The sequence below is a fragment of the Erpetoichthys calabaricus genome, chromosome 15 (assembly GCF_900747795.2).
Source record: "Erpetoichthys calabaricus chromosome 15, fErpCal1.3, whole genome shotgun sequence".
NCBI lineage: Eukaryota > Metazoa > Chordata > Cladistia > Polypteriformes > Polypteridae > Erpetoichthys > Erpetoichthys calabaricus.
In genome coordinates, this window is record NC_041408.2 from 65,495,734 (window position 1) to 65,519,404 (window position 23,671).

General features: G+C 41.1%; 1 protein-coding gene across 1 annotated transcript in view; it reads left to right on the top strand.

Annotated features, from left to right (window-relative positions):
* The first annotated feature begins 239 nt into the window (after positions 1-239).
* kcnk1b (potassium channel, subfamily K, member 1b) overlaps positions 240-23,671 on the top strand; it is a 35,367-nt gene continuing 11,935 nt past the window's right edge. Inside the window, exon 1 of the mRNA XM_028820147.2 lies at positions 240-805. Within this exon, the coding sequence (XP_028675980.1) occupies positions 451-805 (355 nt within the window). The 5' untranslated portion in view covers positions 240-450. The remainder of the gene's footprint in view (positions 806-23,671) is intronic.

Sequence of the window (23,671 nt, forward strand, 5' to 3'; positions counted from 1 at the left end):
TATAGTCTGTCATTGTGAAAAGGCTGCTTATGCTGTACGTGGCATGTTAACAGGAGACAGATACCTAACGTAACACTCACCGTCAGTCTTCCTATTACACTTGATACTTTTTCTCTTGTCACCTTAGCGTCACACGGTCCCGCATGCAATGCTACTAATCCTGCTTCTCTAACTAGAACTGTGGGGACTTCGTAAGGACGCGCGATGACGTCAGCGGGGCGTGTCTCCCGGTCGCATCTTTGCTTTGCACCTGCCCGCTCGGGCTGGCGCTAGGGTGGAAGAGACACACGTCATTGCGCGTGAAGTCAGCGCCACATCACAATGAGCGTCTTGATTCAGCGGTAGATTCTAGTTTAACTAAGACGAAGAAACAGAAAGGACGGCGCTGCTTTGGAGACGCTTGCGGGCCTCGACTGTACTCTTGGTGATTTCTCTTTCACAGCACACAAGATGTTACAGTCGCTGACGAGTAACTCGTGCGTGCGTCTCATCCAGAGCAACAGATCGAGTTGGTATTTTTTTTTCCTGGTGCTTGGGTACGTCCTTTACTTGATTTTCGGAGCCCTGGTTTTCTCCGCTGTCGAGCTGCCATACGAGGATCTGCTGCGTGATGAATTGCGAAAAGTCAAGGATCAGTTCTTGCAGGAGAATGAGTGCCTGTCCGAAGAGAGGCTCGAAGAGTTTCTGGTGAAGGCACTAGAAGCCAGCAACTACGGCGTGTCAGTGCTTAACAATGCCACTTCCAATTGGAACTGGGACTTCACGTCGGCGCTGTTTTTCGCCAGCACCGTACTGTCAACCACAGGTAAGATATTTGCTCATGCTTTACGTTTGCGCAAAGCCATGTTGTACCCTCAGAGGCCAGACTATACGTCCTGTTATTATTTTAATAAAGTAATCGAACTCATTCACGCCCTCCAAGGATATGTTAATCAAACTTGCCTTAAGAAGGCACAGGGACACAGCAACATTGACAAATGCTGAAACTCAAATGTGGAAAAATGTCCGCATTCGTAAAAGAACTTCATCCGCATTTGACAGATTCCTCCGTTCTAAATCTAGGTCATTAAGTCTTACTTAAAATGAAGCGCATCTCTTAAACTGAACCGCGTTGAATCATAAAGAAGTATGGGTTCTACATCGATTTAGAACTCCAAGCCAGGGCCTATTGAATATCTCCACATTTAGAGAAAGGGTGTCGATAAACTAATCCTGAAGACGCGACCACACAAAGGTGAAGCCGGCATCTAATCTTTCCGCGAGTAAGCGATACACTCCTCTCCCTTGCTTCTTTCCTGTATTTTATTTCAAGGTGAGAGAAGGGCCTGTAAGAATTTTTCTTGGAAGGAAATTTTTCCGTCTACCTGTATATACTGCTTTCAGATCGCTGACAAGATGTAGCGTTTAAAAGTCAACCCCTTAAAATGTCATCCACAGGGACAGGAAGTGTTAGGTTGCCCTGCAGCATATTTTCTTAAATGCTTTTAGTCACCAAATCTCAATAAGGATCTTAACCTTTTGTACTGTAAACTCTGTTTTTACTTACTAACAGGTTAACTTTTTTTTATCAGTTCTAGGGAACAAACAGAAAAGGATAGTTGTTTACTTTCCAAATTAAAGTGGAAGAAAAAATAGGAAATCATAATATGAACAGTATACGTTTAAAAAAACTACCATATTTTTTATACTCCATTCCTACTTTTCAACACTGCATATCCTGGTTACTAAAAGGAAATGCCTTTATACTTTAATGTTGAAGAGCTGCTTTTATTTGTAAATGCCAAAGTTTAGAACACAAATGCAGAATTGTACCATGTGGCTGGCAGTTTTTTTTTTTTTTTTCAGCCAGTTTCAGAATCTAGTGACTCATGTCACCTCTAAATGAGCTCATTTAATTCGCTGGGCATTTTTTCCTTTTCACTTATTCTGCATTCAGAAAAGCAGAGTGGTGTGATTTTTTTTTTTTAATTTATAAAACATTTAGAAATATTTGTATTTTTGATATAGCATTTAATATTTGATTCTTTTTTTGCCGTTGTCTTATTGATTTGTCTTTACTTTGTGTACTTTACTCACTTAATTGTATCCTAATAATGATAAAGAACAATGAGAAGAGCAGACACCATAGCGGACGACACTGAATTTTGATAAGCTGCAGCTACATCAGTGTCAGACCCAATAACTGTCAGTTAGTAATACAGTGAGCTGGGGTGCTAAACCCCCAAATTCTTTAAAAACTCGGGAAAGTAGCTGCAGTCATCTAGATGACAGCATAAGACTTCATTTTTTGGCAGGCTCAGTATTGCTGAAAATCTAGATAAATGCTACAGGATTGGCATTAGAGGTGACCAAAAATCAACACATCCTGTCCACAATAATACACTGTGAAACTTTGTGGAGGATATGAATTGGCTTTGCATGGCCAAGATGAGAGCAAAAGCTCTGATAAGCCCGAAGTGATCACTTCTCCAAACCATGCTTTAAAAAGGTTGAGAATACTGTTGTGCCTAAACCTGGAATGTAACAACTGTTGTCTCGATAACAAAAGGCATTCTTTTACAATGGTATTCTACAGCTCCTGCAACTATAAACATTCAAAATACCCACGATGAGTAATCACAGAAGTAATTCAATGCTGTGCTAAGTAATGGTATTTATTTCATATAATAGAAACTAAACATCAATAAATACAAACCAGCAAAATTATTTGCATACAACCTGACAATAGACTTCGATGTTGTAATTCAGGTGGTTTGTTATTCTTGCAAGCATTTCAAAGTCCGTTGCTTATGCTCTTGTTCCATGCTGTATTGTGCAGTTGCCTTTTTTTCTTTTTCATATTGTGCATAAAAAGAGATCTACTCTGGTATCTGAAAATTTGAACAAACTTGTGTGCCTTAGCAACTGGTTGAATGTTAAGAAGGAAAAATAGTGATGGCAGTGGCCTTGAGCAATGTTACAGACATGTCCAAAATATTCTGTTTTGTCTGTCATAATTTTAACAATAAATGGAATTTCTGAAATCCTGCTAAAATTATTCCCAGTATACCGTGATAATGATATTATTATATTTGTAGCTGATCTGATGATGTAGTAACTGTACATGTTTACATAATTTATAATGTACTGTAGGACTGAACACTGTCCTATATGATTACAAAGCAGGCAAAGACTCTGCCTTTTATTTTTTTACATCTTGTGTTTTATTTCCTTAGTGTTTATTGCATCATTCTAGGGCCATACTTTTAGTTTTCTTCTTATAATAGCCAAGAAGGATAGATTTTTATTTTTAATGGCTGGGTCTTTAAATTTGTGTGCATACATCTCCCAACATTGTGTGCATTACTGAGCAGGGTTTTACTAGAGGATGCCCCTCATTTGTCTGGTAAAGGTCAAATTCTATAAACTGTCATATATGGGTGAAACCCACCAACAAGTTTATGGCTACGCTATTACTACTAATAATAATTCTTTACATTTATATAGGGCATTTCTCACTACTCAAAACGCTCTTTATGTGGGCAACATTAGAGTTTGTATATGTTTTTTTTTCTTTTCTCCTGAGCTATGAGGTGCTGCTTCAGTTTGCCCTCCCCAAAACTGCGCCCCACCCAAATTGTTTTCACCCGCCACACCTGCCCACTAACATGGTAATTATTAAACAATTAATTAAATAACCCAAACTCTTTGAAAAGCATAATAAAATGCATGACAATGATGAAAGTTGTAAAAACCAAGGTAAGAAGGCTCTAAATTACCTCTTTAACATGTGAAAATACTTTGTACATCTATATATATAAAAATGGAATGGGTGGGTCGTCGGGTGGGCCTTTTTTTCATTCCGTCGTTTTTTCGACGTTTTGAAAATGTAGAATGATTATTTGATTTTTTTGTTTTTATTTGATCGTGTCTATGTAGCCGCCGTCGTAATAAAGTATCGCTAAAATCGTCATTTATCGTAATTTATTTTTGACGTATAACGTCGCCGTCGTCGAGGTCAGTGATACCAGTGCAAAAAATCTGCTTACGGTTGAAAGACACGCCCTACTCACTGGACAGTTAAAAACACCAATCAAACTAACGATGACATCAAGTATTACCCAATCAAAAGTAGGAAAGGAGGCATCTTCATAAAATGCGTGTGGGATGATTTGCATGAGACGCTGCTTTAAAAAAAAAATGATAAAAATAATACGGGATAAATCCCGTCCAGTATTGATTCAAAACGGGACGCGCAATTTCATTCTCAAACGCGGCACGATTCCGTATTTTAAAGGACGGGTGGCAACCCTACAGTGCCAGGTAACCACCCATTAAATCACATTGTGATTCAGACTAGGAATGCAATGAATGTAATTACCCCGATCTACATACAAGGCGAAAGTCTTGCAACATTCAAAGATGATGGTTTGGGATAAGTACACCATACAACATAAAAGAGTTTATGAAGCCTTGAACCGAAAAAAGCAACATCTCAGAGATCGTAAAAAAAAAAAATAGGAGCTAATGTCGTTTTACTCACTGTAGATTTTAGTCAAACATTACCAGTTATTTCACGAGGGAGACCAGCACATCAACTCAACGCGTGTTTAAAATCCATGCTTCTCCCACGCTCGGTTATATGTCGCGTGTTCTCGGGTAGGTGCACCAAAAAATGTATACATTTAAGCATGTAATGGGCAAACAAAAAATGAGGTATACCCGAAGGCACAGCAGTAGTACTTAATGTAACTTTACTTCTTAAATGTTAATGTTTTACTGTTTAATAATTTATACGCTTCTTATATGTTGTTCAAATTCTTTTATCAAAATACCACTGACAGCGCAATGCACGATAACATCGAGTGAATACACCATACGCATCCGCCCACGGCTGCCCTGCTGTGCGCAGATACGACTTGATTGTACAATAAAATAAAATAAAGATAAAAAGACTAAAACAATCATCACCCATAAAGCGGATAGTAGACGTGACGTACTATATGTGTACCACATTTCAAGTGTATAGGTGCAACGGTTTGCGAGCTACAGGTCATTTAAAATCCTGGACAGACACACAAATTGCCACGGTAGCAAATTACAGAAGAAGATTTTACTGTTTAATAATTTATATTTATATGAAATGTGCTTCTTATATATTACTTCATATTCTCATATGATAATGATGTTAATGTTTGTATTGATTTCTGTGTTATTAAAACTGCATGTATGTGTGTATACAGTGGTGTGAAAAACTATTTGCCCCCTTCCTGATTTCTTATTCTTTTGCATGTTTGTCACACAAAATGTTTCTGATCATCAAACACATTTAACCATTAGTCAAATATAACACAAGTAAACACAAAATGCAGTTTGTAAATGGTGGTTTTTATTATTTAGGGAGAAAAAAAAAATCCAAACCTACATGGCCCTGTGTGAAAAAGTAATTGCCCCCTGAACCTAATAACTGGTTGGGCCACCCTTAGCAGCAATAACTGCAATCAAGCGTTTGCGATAACTTGCAATGAGTCTTTTACAGCGCTCTGGAGGAATTTTGGCCCACTCATCTTTGCAAAATTGTTGTAATTCAGCTTTATTTGAGGGTTTTCTAGCATGAACCGCCTTTTTAAGGTCATGCCATAGCATCTCAATTGGATTCAGGTCAGGACTTTGACTAGGCCACTCCAAAGTCTTCATTTTGTTTTTCTTCAGCCATTCAGAGGTGGATTTGCTGGTGTGTTTTGGGTCATTGTCCTGTTGCAGCACCCAAGATCGCTTCAGCTTGAGTTGACGAACAGATGGCCGGACATTCTCCTTCAGGATTTTTTGGTAGACAGTAGAATTCATGGTTCCATCTATCATAGCAAGCCTTCCAGGTCCTGAAGCAGCAAAACAACCCCAGACCATCACACTACCACCACCATATTTTACTGTTGGTATGATGTTCTTTTTCTGAAATGCTGTGTTCCTTTTACGCCAGATGTAACGGGACATTTGCCTTCCAAAAAGTTCAACTTTTGACTCATCAGTCCACAAGGTATTTTCCCAAAAGTCTTGGCAATCATTGAGATGTTTCTTAGCAAAATTGAGACGAGCCCTAATGTTCTTTTTGCTTAACAGTGGTTTGCGTCTTGGAAATCTGCCATGCAGGCCGTTTTCGCCCAGTCTCTTTCTTATGGTGAAGTCGTGAACACTGACCTTAATTGAGGCAAGTGAGGCCTGCAGTTCTTTAGACGTTGTCCTTGGGTCTTTTGTGACCTCTCGGATGAGTCGTCTCTGTGCTCTTGGGGTAATTTTGGTCGGCCGGCCGCTCCTGGGAAGGTTCACCACTGTTCCATGTTTTTGCCATTTGTGGATAATGGCTCTCACTGTGGTTCGCTGGAGTCCCAAAGCTTTAGAAATGGCTTTATAACCTTTACCAGACTGATAGATCTCAATTACTTCTGTTTTCATTTGTTCCTGAATTTCTTTGGATCTTGGCATGATGTCTAGCTTTTGAGGTGCTTTTGGTCTACTTCTCTGTGTCAGGCAGCTCCTATTTAAGTGATTTCTTGATTGAAACAGGTGTGGCAGTAATCAGGCCTGGGGGTGGCTACAGAAATTGAACTCAGGTGTGATACACCACAGTTAGGTTATTTTTTAACAAGGGGGCAATTACTTTTTCACACAGGGCCATGTAGGTTTGGATTTTTTTTCTCCCTAAATAATAAACACCATCATTTAAAAACTGCATTTTGTGTTTACTTGTGTTATATTTGACTAATGGTTAAATGTGTTTGATGATCAGAAACATTTTTTGTGACAAACATGCAAAAGAATAAGAAATCAGGAAGGGGGCAAATAGTTTTTCACACCACTGTATGTATACGAGCTGTATATACCCGGCGTTGCCCGGGGCAGAAGTAACCTAATCGGTCAAACACTTACATATATACCAAAGTAAACCTAATCGGTCAAACAGTTACATATATAAAAAAACCGAACCTAATCGGACAAACAGTTTCATATATACAGAAGCGAACCTAATCGGACAAACAGCTAATCTATATACATAAGCAAACCTAATTGGTCAAACAGTTACATAAATACAAAAGCAAACCTAATCGATCAAACAGCTTCATATATACAGAAGCGAACCTAATTGGTCAAACAGTTATGCATGTGCAGAATGATTTTACAAACATTATGCGTGTTAACAATCATTAAAAAGAAAAGATTGAGGAACTCTTCTTCTATATGTGATGAAGCCACTAATAACACAGATTTTTTTCAGGACCCAGCTGTTTCATAACTAAACTACTGCCACCCCAAAGTAATGCCTAATAGTGGTTTTTGGGGTAGCTGTGGAATAAAAAGGGTGTTTTTTAGTCAGTAAGAATCTGACACTACCCTTCAGTACGGGCTGAAGGGTGCCTATGTAAGGTTTTACATCCTTCCCGTATGGAAAAAAAAACATAGTAAACTTTTTTTTGATCATTATAGATAATCTCAATCAAATCGAAGTACGCATTCTCAATTTATTTTTATCTAATTTTTACTTTTTCACAAAGCCATCCCATGCCAATTTGTATGAATAAACTTTTGCTAGAGAGTTAGCAAAAGTTTATTCATGCACATATTTTAATACGGATAATCTATCTCTAATGAAGGTTCTCATTTTCATTCTAATTTAAAATAATAATAGATACTCATTTTTTTCTTCTGTTTTAGAAAAACCAATCTATGTCACCTACGTCTTCGTCAAGTCAGCTTCATCCAGCTTTATCACATATAGAAGAAGAGTTCCTCAATCTTTTCTTTTTAATGATTGTTAACACGCATAATCTTTGTAAAATCATTCTGCACATGCATAACTGTTTGACCAATTAGGTTCGATTCTGTATATATGAAGCTGTTTCATCGATTAGGTTTGCTTTTGTATTTATGTAACTGTTTGACCAATTAGGTTTGCTTATGTATATAGATTAGCTGTTTGTCCGATTAGGTTCGCTTCTGTATATATGAAGCTGTTTCATCGATTAGGTTTACTTTTGTATTTATGTAACTGTTTGACCAATTAGGTTTGCTTATGTATATAGATTAGCTGTTTGTCCGATTAGGTTCGCTTCTGTATATATGAAGCTGTTTATCCGATTAGGTTCGGTTTTTTTATATATGTAACTGTTTGACCGATTAGGTTTACTTTGGTATATATGTAAGTGTTTGACCGATTAGGTTACTTCTGCCCCGGGCAACGCCGGGTATATACAGCTCGTTCTAATATAAATTTAGAAAACTTAGTTTTTTCATTTTTTTTGCATTGACCCTAAAACATAGGAAATGGAAAACAACAATTTGTTTAATTAGACTGTGAGAGCAATTAAAAAGCAGAACTAGTTGAGTTAAAAGCTGTAGCCACATGGGGTCCTAAGGACTGAGTGGAAAAAAAAAACTAGCCTTTCATGATGAACAAAATTAAATTCAATTCGGTTTATTCTTCTATTGCACCATTCACTGTGTGCAAACCAAGAATTGTGCAGCAAGTTGAAAGAGAAAATTAAATTACTAATTACATAATGCATACACACCAAAATACAACTTTTTTAACCAGTAAAACAAAGCAGTTTACAGACTGATCAGCATGAATTGAACCTAAACATAGCTGTCTATTAACATTCTTGTTGAACTATGGCCAGTTGACAGTAGAGGAGAGGAAAACAAAAACTATGGTCAACAGCATCCTTGGGAACAATAAACCTCTGAGGGTCCTTTATCATTTATACAAGTAAAAAGCAAAGTCAGACACAGATAATGTCTTGTGCTTCTGTATCCTAGAGTCTTTTCATTGCACTCTTCAATATTTCTTTTTTAGTTCACCTCTTCCATTTGTTTATTTCTTGTTTTTTTCAGCATCCGTTCTTCTCTTACTATTGATCAGTCTTTTTTTTATAGCATAATCGTAGCTTTCCCCTTCTGCTTTCTAAGTAATTCCATTTGATCAGTCTTTTTGTTATAGCATAATCGTAGCTTTCCCCTTCTGCTTTCTAAGTAATTCCATTCATTTTTATGGTCTTTTATAGAACATTAATCAGTTTCTAGCCCACCATAACCCATCTTTGCCCAGAGGGGACTGGGCGGTCTCGTGGCCTGGAACCCCTACAGATTTTATTTTTTTCTCCAGCCTTCTGGAGTTTTTTTTTGTTTTTTCTGTCCACCCTGGCCATCGGACCTTACTCCTTTCTATGTTAATTAATGTTGTCTTATTTTAATTTCTTATTTTGTCTTTTATTTTTCTTCTCTTCATTATGTAAAGCACTTTGAGCTACTTTTTGTATGAAAATGTGCTATATAAATAAATGTTGTTGTTGTTGTTGTTGATCTTTCACAGTTCAGATTATTTTCCAATCTCTCTTTTTTATTACTTCAATTGAGTTTTCTCCCTTCACTCCATATATAACACTCTTTTATATTACCACTTGCATTTTTTAATTCGACTCATTTCCCTTAAGCATACACTGCCAATGAAATTTTCTGAAATTTACTCACATCATTTTAGATACTCGCCTTCTAAACAGTGCCAGTTTTGTTGGCAGAGTACTATGCATACTTAACCACCCAAAGTGATTACTGTATGTTTGTTTCTTGGCTGTTTGTCAGAAATTTGTCACCACACTTTCTCAGATTGTTCTGTTGAGAGAAAATACATTATTTGTTCATTCTGATTTGTGTATGTTATTAATTCTTTTCACATTCCCACAATAAATTTATTTTTTGTTCCACAATTAAACTACTTAAACATTTTGACTACTTTCTTGTAATGTTTTGGAGCACTGAAAGTCCCTGGAACCAACCCAGCATATTAGGATGCCAGTCCATTGCAGTACACACCTGTACATACATAGCCATCCTTTGAGACCACTGTGCTCCTGGTAACGCGCAAAACGTTAGAAATGGTTTTATACCATATCCTGACCTATGCCTCGCCACAGTTTTATTGCTATGGAATACAAAGAGTTTCTTGATCTCCATGCCTTGATTTTTGTCCTGACATACAATGTAAACCCTATACAGTATACAGGTAGTCCCCAGGTTACGGACACTCGACCTACGACTTACGAACGAGGACGCAGCTGCGACGCATGCACCTCAGTAACTGCCGCTCTGTCATCTTCAGCCTGGGGATGCTGCAAGCGGTGGCTGGAGGGGGGGCAATTTCACTGCTCGTGTAGTGTAGTGTCCCTTGGGCAGCTCCCAGCAGCAAGCGGTGACCCGTGGTCCATAGTCACTGGGGCCACAGCTATCACTCGTGTGCAGGATGATAGTTCGCTGCCCGCCCACTACGCCGCCGCAGCTGCTGCTCCTGAGTGGATGCGGGCTGGATGGAGCGAAGGGGGGCGTTTCACAGAACACACGGCTGGTAATGCTGCAAGTGTGACCCGGTTGTGGCTGAACAGGGCGGCGGGGGTAGTTGTAGTGTGCCTCGGATAGCTGCCTGTTGAATTGGGGTTGGGCGATTCACTGTTCGCCTTTGGCCGCACCGTGTTCGTTCTACAGCATACTGTAGTGGAGGTGACAGTGAGGTGGCCTGGTGATGCACTGCCCCTCGCCACCCCCATTCATTCTCAATAGCAAGCCTGCTTGTACTGTTACGCACATAGCAGGAAGTTGTCTCTTGTCAGTACGTCAGACGTGTTGATGACTGGTGCCTTCCTGCTGTGATAACTTGTACAATGCTGTGCAGAAGAGCTCATCTTAACCTTTTGTCTTCACCCTTCAAGAATGTCTCTGAAACACAAATCTGATGCAAGTGCTGGTGATACAGTAAAGAAGAGAAAAACCATCACCATTGAAAATAAAGTAGAAATAATAAAAAGGTCAGAGAGAGGTGAAACTCCCATCATTCATTGGCAGAGCACTTGGTTACAGTTGGTCAAAAATAGCATTTATTAAAATAATGTACCTGTTCCGACTTACATACAAATTCAACTTAAGTACAAACCTTCAGTCCCTATCTCGTATGTAACCCGGGGACTGCCTGTACACAGGTGTGTGCCTTTCTAAACTATGTTCAGTCAATTACATTTGCCACAGGTGGACTCCAGTTAAGTTACAGAGACATCTCAAGGATAACTAAAGCAAACAGGATGCATCTGACCATGATTTGGAGTGCACAGCAAAGGTTCTGAATATTTGTATAAATAACAGATTTCAGTTTTAGGTTTGCAAATTAATTTTATTAATAATTTGCAAACTTTTCTTAAAACACACTCATTTTGTTGTCCTGGATTATTGAGAGTAACATGAGGGACAAAATAAAGATCACCTCTTTATCTGTAACTGTGTACATCTCTTGGTAACCACCAGGGAGAGGGGAAAGTTTGATTAATAACTGCATTCCCTCTAGAGTTTGATGGCTACAAATAGTCTTGTTGCATCTGTAGCAGTGCAATGTGACAGCATGCAGTAGCATTTTGTATGATGGAAATTGCCAATTTTCAAAATTGTCTTTTTATACCCGAGGATGCATTATGTTTACCTCCAACTATGTCTAAATGCAAGAATGCACTCCATGCTGTGTTCTTTTCTCCACCTTGGCCATATCCCATTTATTTCAACTTTAACATGCTAAAGCATTTCTGTCTAGAATAGCACCTCCTAGTCATGATGCCAGCAGTGGTGGTGTGGGAAGGAATGCACCACACAACACTGCAAGAGGCTGCATTTGGCCTCCTTTAACTCTTCCTGATTTATTTGTGGCACCTTAAATTTTTTAGCCATACTACAAAATAGATATCTTTATACACAAAGGAAATTATTAATATTGTTAACATAAAAGCAGAGGGGAGTTTATTTTTTGCTTCTCTTAGCCAATGAGGAGAAATGTGGTCTCAAATGTTCACTCAGGGTGCCACAGGACAAGCAGAGGTTGACCACGTTCATTCAAGTTTGTGCCTTTTTTATCTTTTGTTTTTTCTTTCTGTTGTTTTTCTTTGAAGTTTATCTCTATCTCTTCTGTCTCTTAAGTAGAGGCTTAACATCATCTTTGGAAAGGTATATAAAAAAAGTGTGTCCTCAACAGTTTATATTGCTAAATCTAGTCTTTCTCTTCAGTCATTTTTTTTATTTCAGGGGAAGGTGGAAGCTACAAACAATAAAATGGTGACACAGAGACTTACAAAACATGTACAGTTTAGGACAAAAAGGAAATACTAATAAATTTGGAATCGTTTATCCATCCATTGTCTCCCGGATTATCCGAGGTCGGGTTGCGGGGGCAGCAGCTTGAGCAGAGATGCCCAGACTTCCCTCTCCCCGGCCACTTCTTCTAGCTCTTCCGGGAGAATCCCAAGGCGTTCCCAGGCCAGTCGAGAGACATAGTCCCTCCAGCGTGTCCTGGGTCTTCCCCGGGGCCTCCTCCCGGTTGGACGTGCCTGGAACACCTCACCAGGGAGGCGTCCAGGAGGCATCCTGATCAGATGCCCGAGCCACCTCATCTGACTCCTCTCGATGCGGAGGAGCAGCGGCTCTACTCTGAGCCCCTCCTGGATGACTGAGCTTCTCACCCTATCTTTAAGGGAAAGCCCAGACACCCTGCGGAGGAAACTCATTTCAGCCGCTTGTATTCGCGATCTCGTTCTTTCGGTCACTACCCATAGCTCATGACCATAGGTGAGGGTAGGAACATAGATCGACTGGTAAATTGAGAGCTTCGCCTTGCGGCTCAGCTCCTTTTTCACCACGACAGGCCGATGCAACGCCCGCATTACTGCGGATGCCGCACCGATCCGCCTGTCGATCTCACGCTCCATTCTTCCCTCACTCGTGAACAAGACCCCGAGATACTTGAACTCCTCCACTTGGGGCAGGATCTCGCTACCAACCCTGAGAGGGCACTCCACCCTTTTCTGGTTGAGGACCATGGTCTCGGATTTGGAGGTGCTGATTCTCATCCCAGCCGCTTCACACTCGGCTGCGAACCGATCCAGAGAGAGCTGAAGATCACGGCCTGATGAAGCAAACAGGACAACATCATCTGCAAAAAGCAGTGACCCAATCCTGAGCCCACCAAACCGGACCCCCTCAACACCCTGGCTGCGCCTAGAAATTCTGTCCATAAAAGTTATGAACAGAATCGGTGACAAAGGGCAGCCCTGGCGGAGTCCAACTCTCACTGGAAACGGGTTCGACTTACTGCCGGCAATGCGGACCAAGCTCTGGCACTGATCGTACAGGGACTGAACAGCCCTTATCAGGGGGGCCGGTACCCCATACTCTCGGAGTACCCCCCACAGGATTCCCCGAGGGACACGGTCGAATGCCTTTTCTAAGTCCACAAAACACATGTAGACTGGTTTGGGCAAACTCCCATGCACCCTCCAGGACCCTGCTAAGGGTATAGAGCTGGTCCACTGTTCCACGACCAGGACGAAAACCACACTGTTCCTCCTGAATCCGAGGCTCGACTATCCGACGGACCCTCCTCTCCAGGACCCCTGAATAGACTTTTCCAGGGAGGCTGAGGAGTGTGATCCCTCTGTAGTTGGAACACACCCTCCGATCCCCCTTCTTAAAGAGGGGGACCACCACCCCGGTCTGCCAATCCAGAGGCACTGTCCCTGATGTCCATGCGATGTTGCAGAGGTGTGTCAGCCAAGACAGTCCTACAACATCCAGAGCCTTGAGGAACTCCGGGCGTATCTCATCCACCCCCGGGGGCCCTGCCACCAAGGAGTTTTTTGACCACCTCGGTGACCTCAGTCCCAGAGATGGGGGAGCCCACCTCTGAGTCCCCAGGCTCTGCTTCCTCATTGGAAGGCATGTTAATGGGATTGAGGAGGTCTTCGAAGTATTTCCCCCCACCGACCCACAACATCCCGAGTCGAGGTCAGCAGCGCACCATCCTCACCATATACAGTGTTGACACTGCACTGCTTCCCCTTCCTGAGACGCCGGATGGTGGACCAGAATCTCCTCGAAGCCGTCCGAAAGTCATTCTCCATGGCCTCCCCCAAACTCCTCCCACGCCCGAGTTTTTGCCTCAGCAACCACCAAAGCCGCATTCCGCTTGGCCTGCCGGTACCTATCGGCTGCCTCCGGGGTCCCACAGGACAAAAGGGTCCTGTAGGACTCCTTCTTCAGCTTGACGGCATCCTTCACCGCCGGTGTCCACCAGCGGGTTCGGGGATTGCCGCCACGACAGGCACCGACCCACCTTACGGCCACAGCTCCGGTCAGCTGCCTCAACAATAGAGGCACGAACATGGCCCATTCGGACTCAATGTCCCCCACCTCCCTCGGGATGTGGTCGAAGTTCTGCCGGAGGTGGGAGTTGAAGCTACTTCTGACAGGGGGCTCTGCCAAACGTTCCCAGCAGACCCTCACAACACGTTTGGGCCTACCACGCCTGACCGGCATCCTCCCCCACCATCGAAGCCAACTCACCACCAGGTGGTGATCAGTTGACAGCTCCGCCCCTCTCTTCACCCGAGTGTCCAAGACATGTGGCCGCAAGTCCGACGACACGACCACAAAGTCGATCATCGAACTGAGGCCTAGGGTGTCCTGGTGCCAAGTGCACATATGAACACCCCTGTGCTTGAACATGGTGTTCGTTATGGACAATCCGTGACGAGCACAGAAGTCCAATAACAAAACACCGCTCGGGTTCAGATCAGGGGGGCCATTCCTCCCAATCACGCCCTTCCAGGTCTCACTGTCATTGCCCATGTGAGCATTGAAGTCTCCCAGCAGAATGAGGGAGTCCCCAGAAGGTATGCCCTCTAGCACCCCCTCCAGGGACTCCAAAAAGGGTGGGTACTCCGAACTGCTGTTCGGTGCATACGCACAAACAACAGTTAGGACCCGTCCCCCCCACCCGAAGGCGAAGGGAGGCTACCCTCTCGTCCACCGGGGTAAACCCCAATGTACAGGCTCCAAGTTGGGGGGCAATAAGTATACCCACACCTGCTCGGCGCCTCTCACCGGGGGCAACTCCAGAGTGGTAGAGAGTCCAGCCCCTCTCAAGGAGATTGGTTCCAGAGTCCAAGCTGTGCGTCGAGGTGAGCCCGACTATATCTAGCCGGAACCTCTCAACTTCGCGCACTAGCTCAGGCTCCTTCCCCTTCAGAGAGGTGACATTCCACGTCCCAAGAGCCAGTTTCTGTAGCCGAGGATCGGACCGCCAAGGTCCCCGCCTTCGGCCACCACCCAACTCACACTGCACCCGACCTCCTTAGCCCCTCCCATAGGTGGTGAGCCCATGGGAAGGGGGACCCACGTTGCCTCTTCGGGCTGTGCCCGGCCGAGCCCCATGGGTGCAGGCCCGGCCACCAGGCGCTCGCCATCGAGCTCCACCTCCAGGCCTGGCTCCAGAGTGGGGCCCCGGTGACCCGCGTCCGGGCAAGGGAAAACGCCGTCCAAAATGGTTTTTCTTCATAGGAGGTTTGTTTAACCGCTCTTTGTCTCATCCCTCACCTAGGACCAGTTTGCCTTGGGTGGCCCTACCAGGGGCATAAAGCCCCGGACAACAGAGCTCCTAGGATCATTGGGACACGCAAACCCCTCCACCACGATTAGGTGACGGTTAAAGGAGGGGAATTTGGAATCGTCCATATTAAAAATATCTATAAAACAGTGCCTGAAGGCTAAGAAAAATGTATTGACTTTATATAAAAAAATAAGACTGAACAAGTTGCAACACCTCTTTTTGCTCTTTCAGCTTTTCTGTGCTATTTGCCACTTTGTATTCATTTTAAGTATATCATATTAAATGCAAATAGTCTGTCTACCCGTCTGCCTGTTTGATCATAATGTTCATAGCTTAGGTAAGGGCAAGTAAGAGTTCAGTAATATCAACTCTGCATATACCACACTGCCTGCTAATTTTTAGTAAGGCTACTACTGAGGGTTTAACAGATCTTACAAGTGGAAAAGATTGCATACAAGATATATGGTAAATCATACCACACCAGCGATAGCAGTTGTCAGTTTGCAACAGTGTTGGTGTCATATGGATGATGTCAGAGAAACCATTGAGAAAATGTAGTGCATTTGGTCAAGCTGGTAGTGGTATTGAGGTGAGTGAGCTATACTTTGCATGAATTTACAGGATCAGCATGGGTAAAAGGAGATTATAGACAGAGTGTGTTGTACCTCCATACTCTTGAGCTTGTTTAAGATGTCTTAACTGTTATGGTTTAACCTGATGCTCCATCCTCAATCTCTGTTTTCTTTTACTAAACTAGTTTATTTTGTTACATTTTATAGACTGTGGTTATTTTTTCTGTTAATTTTAATGTTTTTGTCATTATTAGATATTTTCATATACAGTAATCCCTCGCTACTTCGCGGTTCGCTTTTCACGGATTCATGACTTCGCGGATTTTATATGTAAGCATATCTAAATATATAACGCAGATTTTTCGCTGCTTCGCGGGTATCTGTGGACAATGGGTCGTTTTACTTCTGGTACTTGCTTCCTCAGTTGGTTTGCCCAGTTGATTTCATACAAGAGATGCTATTGGCGGATGGCTGAGAAGCTACCCAATCAGAGCACGCAGTTAAGTTCCTGTGTGCTGCTGATTGGCTCAGCGACGGAGTGCTGCATTAACCAGGAAGTCTCATCTCACTCATTCAGCATTAACGTGCTACTGCTCCAGGGGCCATGTCCAAGCGCCAACAGATGATGCAAATGATTGCAGAAAAGGTAAAAGTTTTGGATATGTTGAAGGAAGGGAACAGCTACACCGCTGCAGGACACCATTACAGCATCAATGAGTCCACGATTATTTTTATTTAAAAAGGAGGAACAGCATATAAGATCTACGGCCGCTGTGTCCTTTAACCAGGGCGCAAAACAAGTTGCAAGTGGATGTGATAAGGCAGTAGTCTGGATGGAATCTGCTTTAAGAATCTTTGCAACAAAGTCGACGACGTCATGACCACCTACAAGCTGCTACGTGTACTTCGCTATACAGTAAGTGTAAACTTATCTACCGATTTCATATTGCTTAGCAGTTGTCCCTGTTATTAATAGAGTAAAGGGTGGGTTGTAAACAATACAGGGAGGGTTTAAAAACGTCCAAATACACGTTAAATAATTAAATAAATATGGTGTCCCTACTTCGCGGAAATTCAGTTATCGCGGTCGGCCTTGGAACCTATCTCCCGCGATAAGTGAGGGATTACTGTACCTTTCTTTGGTTTTTGACTTATTGAGTTATGGTATGTTAATGAAGCTTGTTATTTTCCTTGTCTTTTATATTTTGAATCAAAAAGGGTGAAGCTAATGCTGTGACTGCCCTTGGATACTTTATCGCTTTTTATCTTTTAAGGTGTAGTGTGTATATTGTTTACTTCATATTAATTATATGTAATAACAACAACTAGCCAACCCGCGGCGTAACATACGCCGCATAATTATTTATTGATGGGTGAACACTTCCTGAAAGACACGGTTGTCCAAATGGGGTGGGTATGAGGATACAACTGTGAGTGAATAAAAAGATGGAACTCTGGAGAGAGCAACATACAATTGTCCGTGACTGAAAACTGGTTTTGGCAGATACAGGCATATCGTTTTGAAAGTTTGGCCCTGTGTCTTATTAATTGTCATTGCAAAGGCCAATCTAACAGGAAATTGTTTGCGTGTAAAAGCAAAAGGCAAATTTGGATCTGATGGGGTCAGGGATATCTCGGAAGTGAATGGTGATAGTAGCTGGAAGCATTTGGGACATTGCCACAATTTCTGCCTCGCCACCATAAACTCCAGAAGTATTCATGTAGTCAGTGTATTGTTGAGCAGACTGTATGACTATGCTTCCGTGACTAAGAACAACGCTCTGTCATGCGTACCCCATGGTCTTAGAGTTGGCGGGCGGGGCTCTGTCGTGCGTATCCCATGCGCACAGCCTGCTCACGCCTTGAGAGCGAGGGTGGACGCAGGAAGAGGGTTAGAGTTGGCAGGCGGAGCTCTGTCTTGTGTGCGTGCGTATCCCATGGTCGGGCGACTTGGTGGATTATATATAGAAAGCAGCTGGAACCGAAAAGAACAATGAAAAGTCAATGTGGCTCAGAGGTGCATGTGGACTGTAGCAGAGACGATTATAGCTCGCGTGCTGAGTTGTTCCAGAGTGACAGTTGAGAAGTCGATGTCGCCATATAGTTGTTGGAAGGGATCAAAAATAAAAGAAAAACAATGTGAAGGCAATGTCACAGGTGTTCCATTTGTCCCGTCTCCAACATCGAGGAGCCATGTTGCGAAATGTTGTTCTTCAGGAAGAGCCCTCATATTTTCCGTCAGTGTAAGAACATGTATGTAACGCCACAAAGGTTGCTTGTTAATGCAGCTGGCGACAGTAAGTGCTCGGGAGCTACACATAATGACGGGGAAAATTTGTCGGAAATCTCCACCCAATAGTATTGTTTTGCCTCCAAATGGCTGCGTGTCACCCGTGAGGTCACATAATAACCTGTCAACTGCCTGGAATGCATATGCATGTGTCATTAGCGCCTCGTCCCATATTATCAATTTGGATTGCAGAAGATGTTGAGCGTGTGTCAAGGTAGGTTTGATGTTGCATGCGGAAGTAGAATTCAGCCTCAACGGTATTTTAAAAATGGAATGTGCAGTTCGTCCACCCGGTAACAGTGTTGCAGCTATTCCTGTAGATGCTACGGTTGTAGGAATGTCTACCCTAGCTCTGATGGTATGAATCAGGGTTTTGTAGACAAAGGTTTTCCCTGGTCCTGCAGGACCATCTAAGAAGAAGCATGTTTGTCGGGGATGGGAATCGCTGTATGCAGCGTGTAAAACAGTGTCAACAGCGTGTTTCTGTTCTGTGTTGAGTTTGTCGTAGTGTTCCGGGAGGAGGGTTAGAGTTGGCGGCCGGGGCTCTGTCGTGCGTATCCCATGACGCGGGAGGAGGGTAAGAGTTGGCGGGCAGGGTTCTGTCTTGCGTGCATCTTGCTTGCCATGGTCTTAGCGAATTATATATATATAGATACACTTGTGCTGTTCATCGGTTTAAGCCTGAAGATGGGATGTGAACACAATGCAGACTTTGTTAGTCTCTGACCAATTACATACAGTACATAGTGCCTAATAAGTTATTGTTAAATAAGGTTTCCTATTATATACTTTCTACATTATGTGGGATAAGTTTTAATATACAGTGGAACCTCGAGATACGATCACCTCTGTATACGTGAAATTCAAGATATGAGGAAAGTATGAGTGAAAAATTCAGATCTAAATACGAGCATTGGCTCGCGTAACGTGCCACGAGCCAGGCTGTGGGTATGCGTGACACGTTTCCCGATCCGCCTCGAATAAGATCAATAAGATGCTGCAGATGTTCTATCAGACGGTTGTGGCGAGCGCCCTCTTCTACGCGGTGGTGAGCTGGGGAGGCAACATTAAGAAGAAAGACGCCTCACGCCTGGACAAACTGAAGAGGAAGGCAGGCTCTATTGTTGGCATGGAGCTGGACAGTTTAACATCTAGGGCAGAGCGACAGGCGCTCAGCAGGCTCCTCTCAATTATGGAGAATCCACTGCATTCACTAAATAGTATCATCTCCAGACAGAACAGCAGCTTCAGCGACAGACTGCTGTCACTGTCCTGCTCCACTGACAGATTGAGGAGATTGTTCCTCCCCCAAACTATGAGACTCTTAAACGTTAACATTTAACATCATACAAAGTTATTGTCTGTTTATCTATCTATCTATCTCTGTGTGTGCCTCTGTCTCTCTCTGGCGCTGCCTCTGTGTGCGTGCGTATCTCTCTCTCGGGCTGCCTGTGTGCCTCTGTCTCTCTCTCTCGGGCTGCCTGTGTGTGCGGCTCTCTCTCGGGCTGCCTGCGTGCCTCTGTCTGTCTCTGGCGCTGCCTGTGTGTGCGTGCGCGGCTCTCTCTCTAGCTGCCTGCGTGCCTCTGTCTCTCTCTGGTGCTGGATTCACACAAGCTGACGCTGCCCGCCCGCCAGCTCACTCAGTGTTCCTTGTTCTCCCCTAGCGTGAGGATCTACACGTTTGTGCGCTTGTGATTTCATTGTTTTTTTTGCATTTAACGTGAAAATAATTATTCCACGATGCCTCTCCCCACAGTAACCCGTTTCCTCTTTCCCACCTCCCCATCGTCTCCCTCAAGCCAGCCAGGACTCTTCATAAAAATTAACTACAGTTATATTATTTACCAGTGTTATTTATTAAAGGTAGGACTACAGTATATATTATTTATCAGTGTTATTTGTTAGGAAAATTGATTTTTATGTTAATATTTTTGGGGCGCGAAATGGATTAACTGGATTTCCATTATTTTCAATGGGGAAGTTTGTTCTAGATACGAGAAATTTGCTGTACGAGCTCAGTGCTGGAACGAATTAAACTCGTATCTTGAGGTTCCACTGTACTTTGTTTCAGTAGGTTTTATGTCTTAAAATAGAATAATTACAAATAAAATGCTGTTATTGAACAAGTCAAATATCTGTGATGTAATCGCATTTCTGAAAATAAAAGTTTTGATAGGTATGCTTACTGAATATTAAGGCCATCCTGATGAAATGGTGTAAACCCAGCAATTGGCAATAATTTTAAAATAACATTAGCAAAATTTAAATCCAAACCATATTATGCTTTCCTACCCAGTTGTGGTTTAATCTGAAAATCAAATTGAAACTGCTCACTATGTTCCTGAACACTTGTCTATTATCCTTTCATTCTAGCATATTGTGCATTGTGATCGTGTCTGAGCAATTTTCTCTTTTACATTTTATGTCTGTTTTGTCATGTTTAAATGTGCAAATAGAACCTCTTACTAGTTTTTTTACTGCAGGAATTTTTAGGCCTTCTTTCTAGAAATATTTATGAATTAAAGTCCTTTTTAAGGTTTGATGTAATGAAGTTTCAAATCCAAAATAGTAACATGTTAAAAATCCTACACTGGCATATACGGGATGTCCCATATAGCTAAATTCTGAGCATTTTGCTGAACTGTGCTCTATGCTATGATGCAAGTTGTTTTTGCAAGTAAGGTTTATCCAATGGAAAATACTAATGTCTTTCTGTATTTTCTTCAAAGTCTTTATTTATATTGTTTGATTGGCTTTGGTCACACAAGATGTTACCAATATTTAATACAGTGTTAACGAAAGTGAAGATTAATTACCTTGTATTTGAACAGTACAGTATGGTGTCAACAAGAAAGTACACTCTTCTAATGAATTTGAAAATGAGTACGATTTTATTGTAACCATTGCATTATTGTGTTAGATGCAATTTTCAGTGTATAATTTGCCTGGTACCTGGATAGAATTCCCAACTTCATAATAAAAAATAATACTTATCAATCCATTGATTAGCCAAACAAGTGGTTTATAGGATATTTTTAGTATTTTTCAAGTCAAAGTTATTTCCTCACAAACAAGGTATATAAGTACTGGCCACATAAAAATGAGTTTTAAAGTTAAGGGCTCTCTATAAATTAAAAATATATATCTTTCCCACTCTAGCACTTTACAATGGAAGGTATGGGGAATGGAGGTAAAGCTTAAAAACTTTTGTTTTTTGACTTAATGAGTTATGGTCAAAAATGTCAAATGCATATACCTAGTATGTACATCCCTTCAGTGTTTCTGAAACATGTTTGTGACAACAAAAGGGATCTGGAAATAATGGTTTTATTGCATTTTACTGGTACTGTTTTTCTCGTGATAATAATAAGTTTTCTTTTTGCTTGTGCAAATTCTCACACAAATATGGAAGTAAATGAAAACAAAAGCAACTATGTTGCACAAAAAGCTTACTGTGATTTTGTTTGTAGGGAGGAAACCACCCAATGGCTGAATTTCATAATTGTTCAATAATGACACATCAACACTATTTTACAATGTGTGTGTGTAGTCTAAAGGCACATAACAATACTAAATAACTGTCCAGGCTTGAAAAATGAACATATAGTATTTGATAAATTTTTAAGGGTTTCCTCAGTGCCCTTTAGACTAAAATGTAAAATGCCAGCAATATTTTTTTTTTTAATTTATAGGAAACTCTTAACTTTAGAACATAATTTCACATGGCAAATGCATATATAGTATGTTTGTGAAGAAATAAATTTGACTTGAAAAATATAAAACTTATCCTTTAAGATGATTTTTTGAATAAATGTACTATTTAATTTCAGACAACTTCTGGTTCATTAGTTTTGTCTTCTGTATCTGCTTAATTATAGTTAACTGTATTGGGAAGTTGACATATAACAGAGCCATAAATGTCACCATGCAACCAATAACTGCCCCTGACTGACTGAGATATACTGAGATATAAGTTGTCTCTTGATACCATTACCACACATTCCTATGTTAACCTCACTTGGAACTAAGTTTTCTTCTTCTGTCAGCTTGTTTTATTGTGTAATTTTAGATTTCACTCAGGTAAACACCACAAAGAATGTGCCTTAGCCAGAATTTAGATTCCTCACTCCATAAACCGTAGGGTTGCACTTTGTTAGATAACAAAGTTTTGGTCCTCTGATTTACTTGTACCATTAATTTTAGTAAGTATAAAAAATATTATGAGTGTGCAAAAATAGGTGACTGATATTAATCTAGTCTAGCAGTTTATTATCTTAACCCAGGGAAAATAAGCCAAAAATGTTGATTTTTTTTTATTTTATTTTGGAAATTGGAATTATGTGTAACAGAAACATGCCAAAACATCATCATAAATACAGTAGGTAATTGCATAGTAGAATTATGAGCCTGAGTCAGGCTAGGGGTGCATGCGGAGGAGGTTAAAGAGACTGGATACCAAATGCTAAGTAATCTTTCGGTCATTTTATAAATGTGTGTGATAAAAGTTTAAGAATGTTTTAAATTTAAACATTCTTTACAACCTGGTATAGTTGGTTACTCTTGTAAATTCTGAAAGTACATAAAGCATGCAGTAGCATTCTAGCATTTTTGAGCACAACTAGGTTGCTAGAATAAAGTTGTTTGGAATTCATTTTAGTTATGTGGGATCTCACTGCATTGTTAATACTGATTTGAATATCAGTGGAAGAGAAGGTAGGTTCAGAAATTGGATAGATACTAGCAGAAAATGTTAGTAAATAGTTGAGTATTAGTGTAATATCTTTTAGATTCTAATTTTTTAAATATTATTATTACATACATACATACATACATTCTCAAACACGCTATATTTCAGTATCATGGGGATCCTGAGTCTGTTCTTTCTTAATTTGCAATGTGCAGATAAAAACAATGCTGAAATTAAATGTCAGTTTATCTAGAAATGTACATGGAAAAAATATAGATCATTGCTTTTTTAGCAGAATAAAATAGCAGAGTTCTGGTACGCCATCTTGTAGTATTTTACAAGGCATAAGTCAAGTAACATTAACAAGCAGAAGACAATACTGATTATTTCATTTAAGCCTTGATATTGGAAGCAGTTTTGAGATTAGGAGTCTAGACTCTGGTAGATTTGGTGCATTGCTCTTAGATTAAGATAAAGCAATTAAATTTAGATAAAGCAATTACATTTTATTAGAAATAAATGGTTGACAGGTACTGCACTTCAATTTTCATAAAATAAAATGTACAGAACATTATGTATTTTAGTGTTTTTAAAAAAAGTTGTTTAATTGATGGACAATTTGCTATTTTGTTTTCTGAGTATGCAGAACTGGAAACCATGCTTCCCCTTTTGTATTA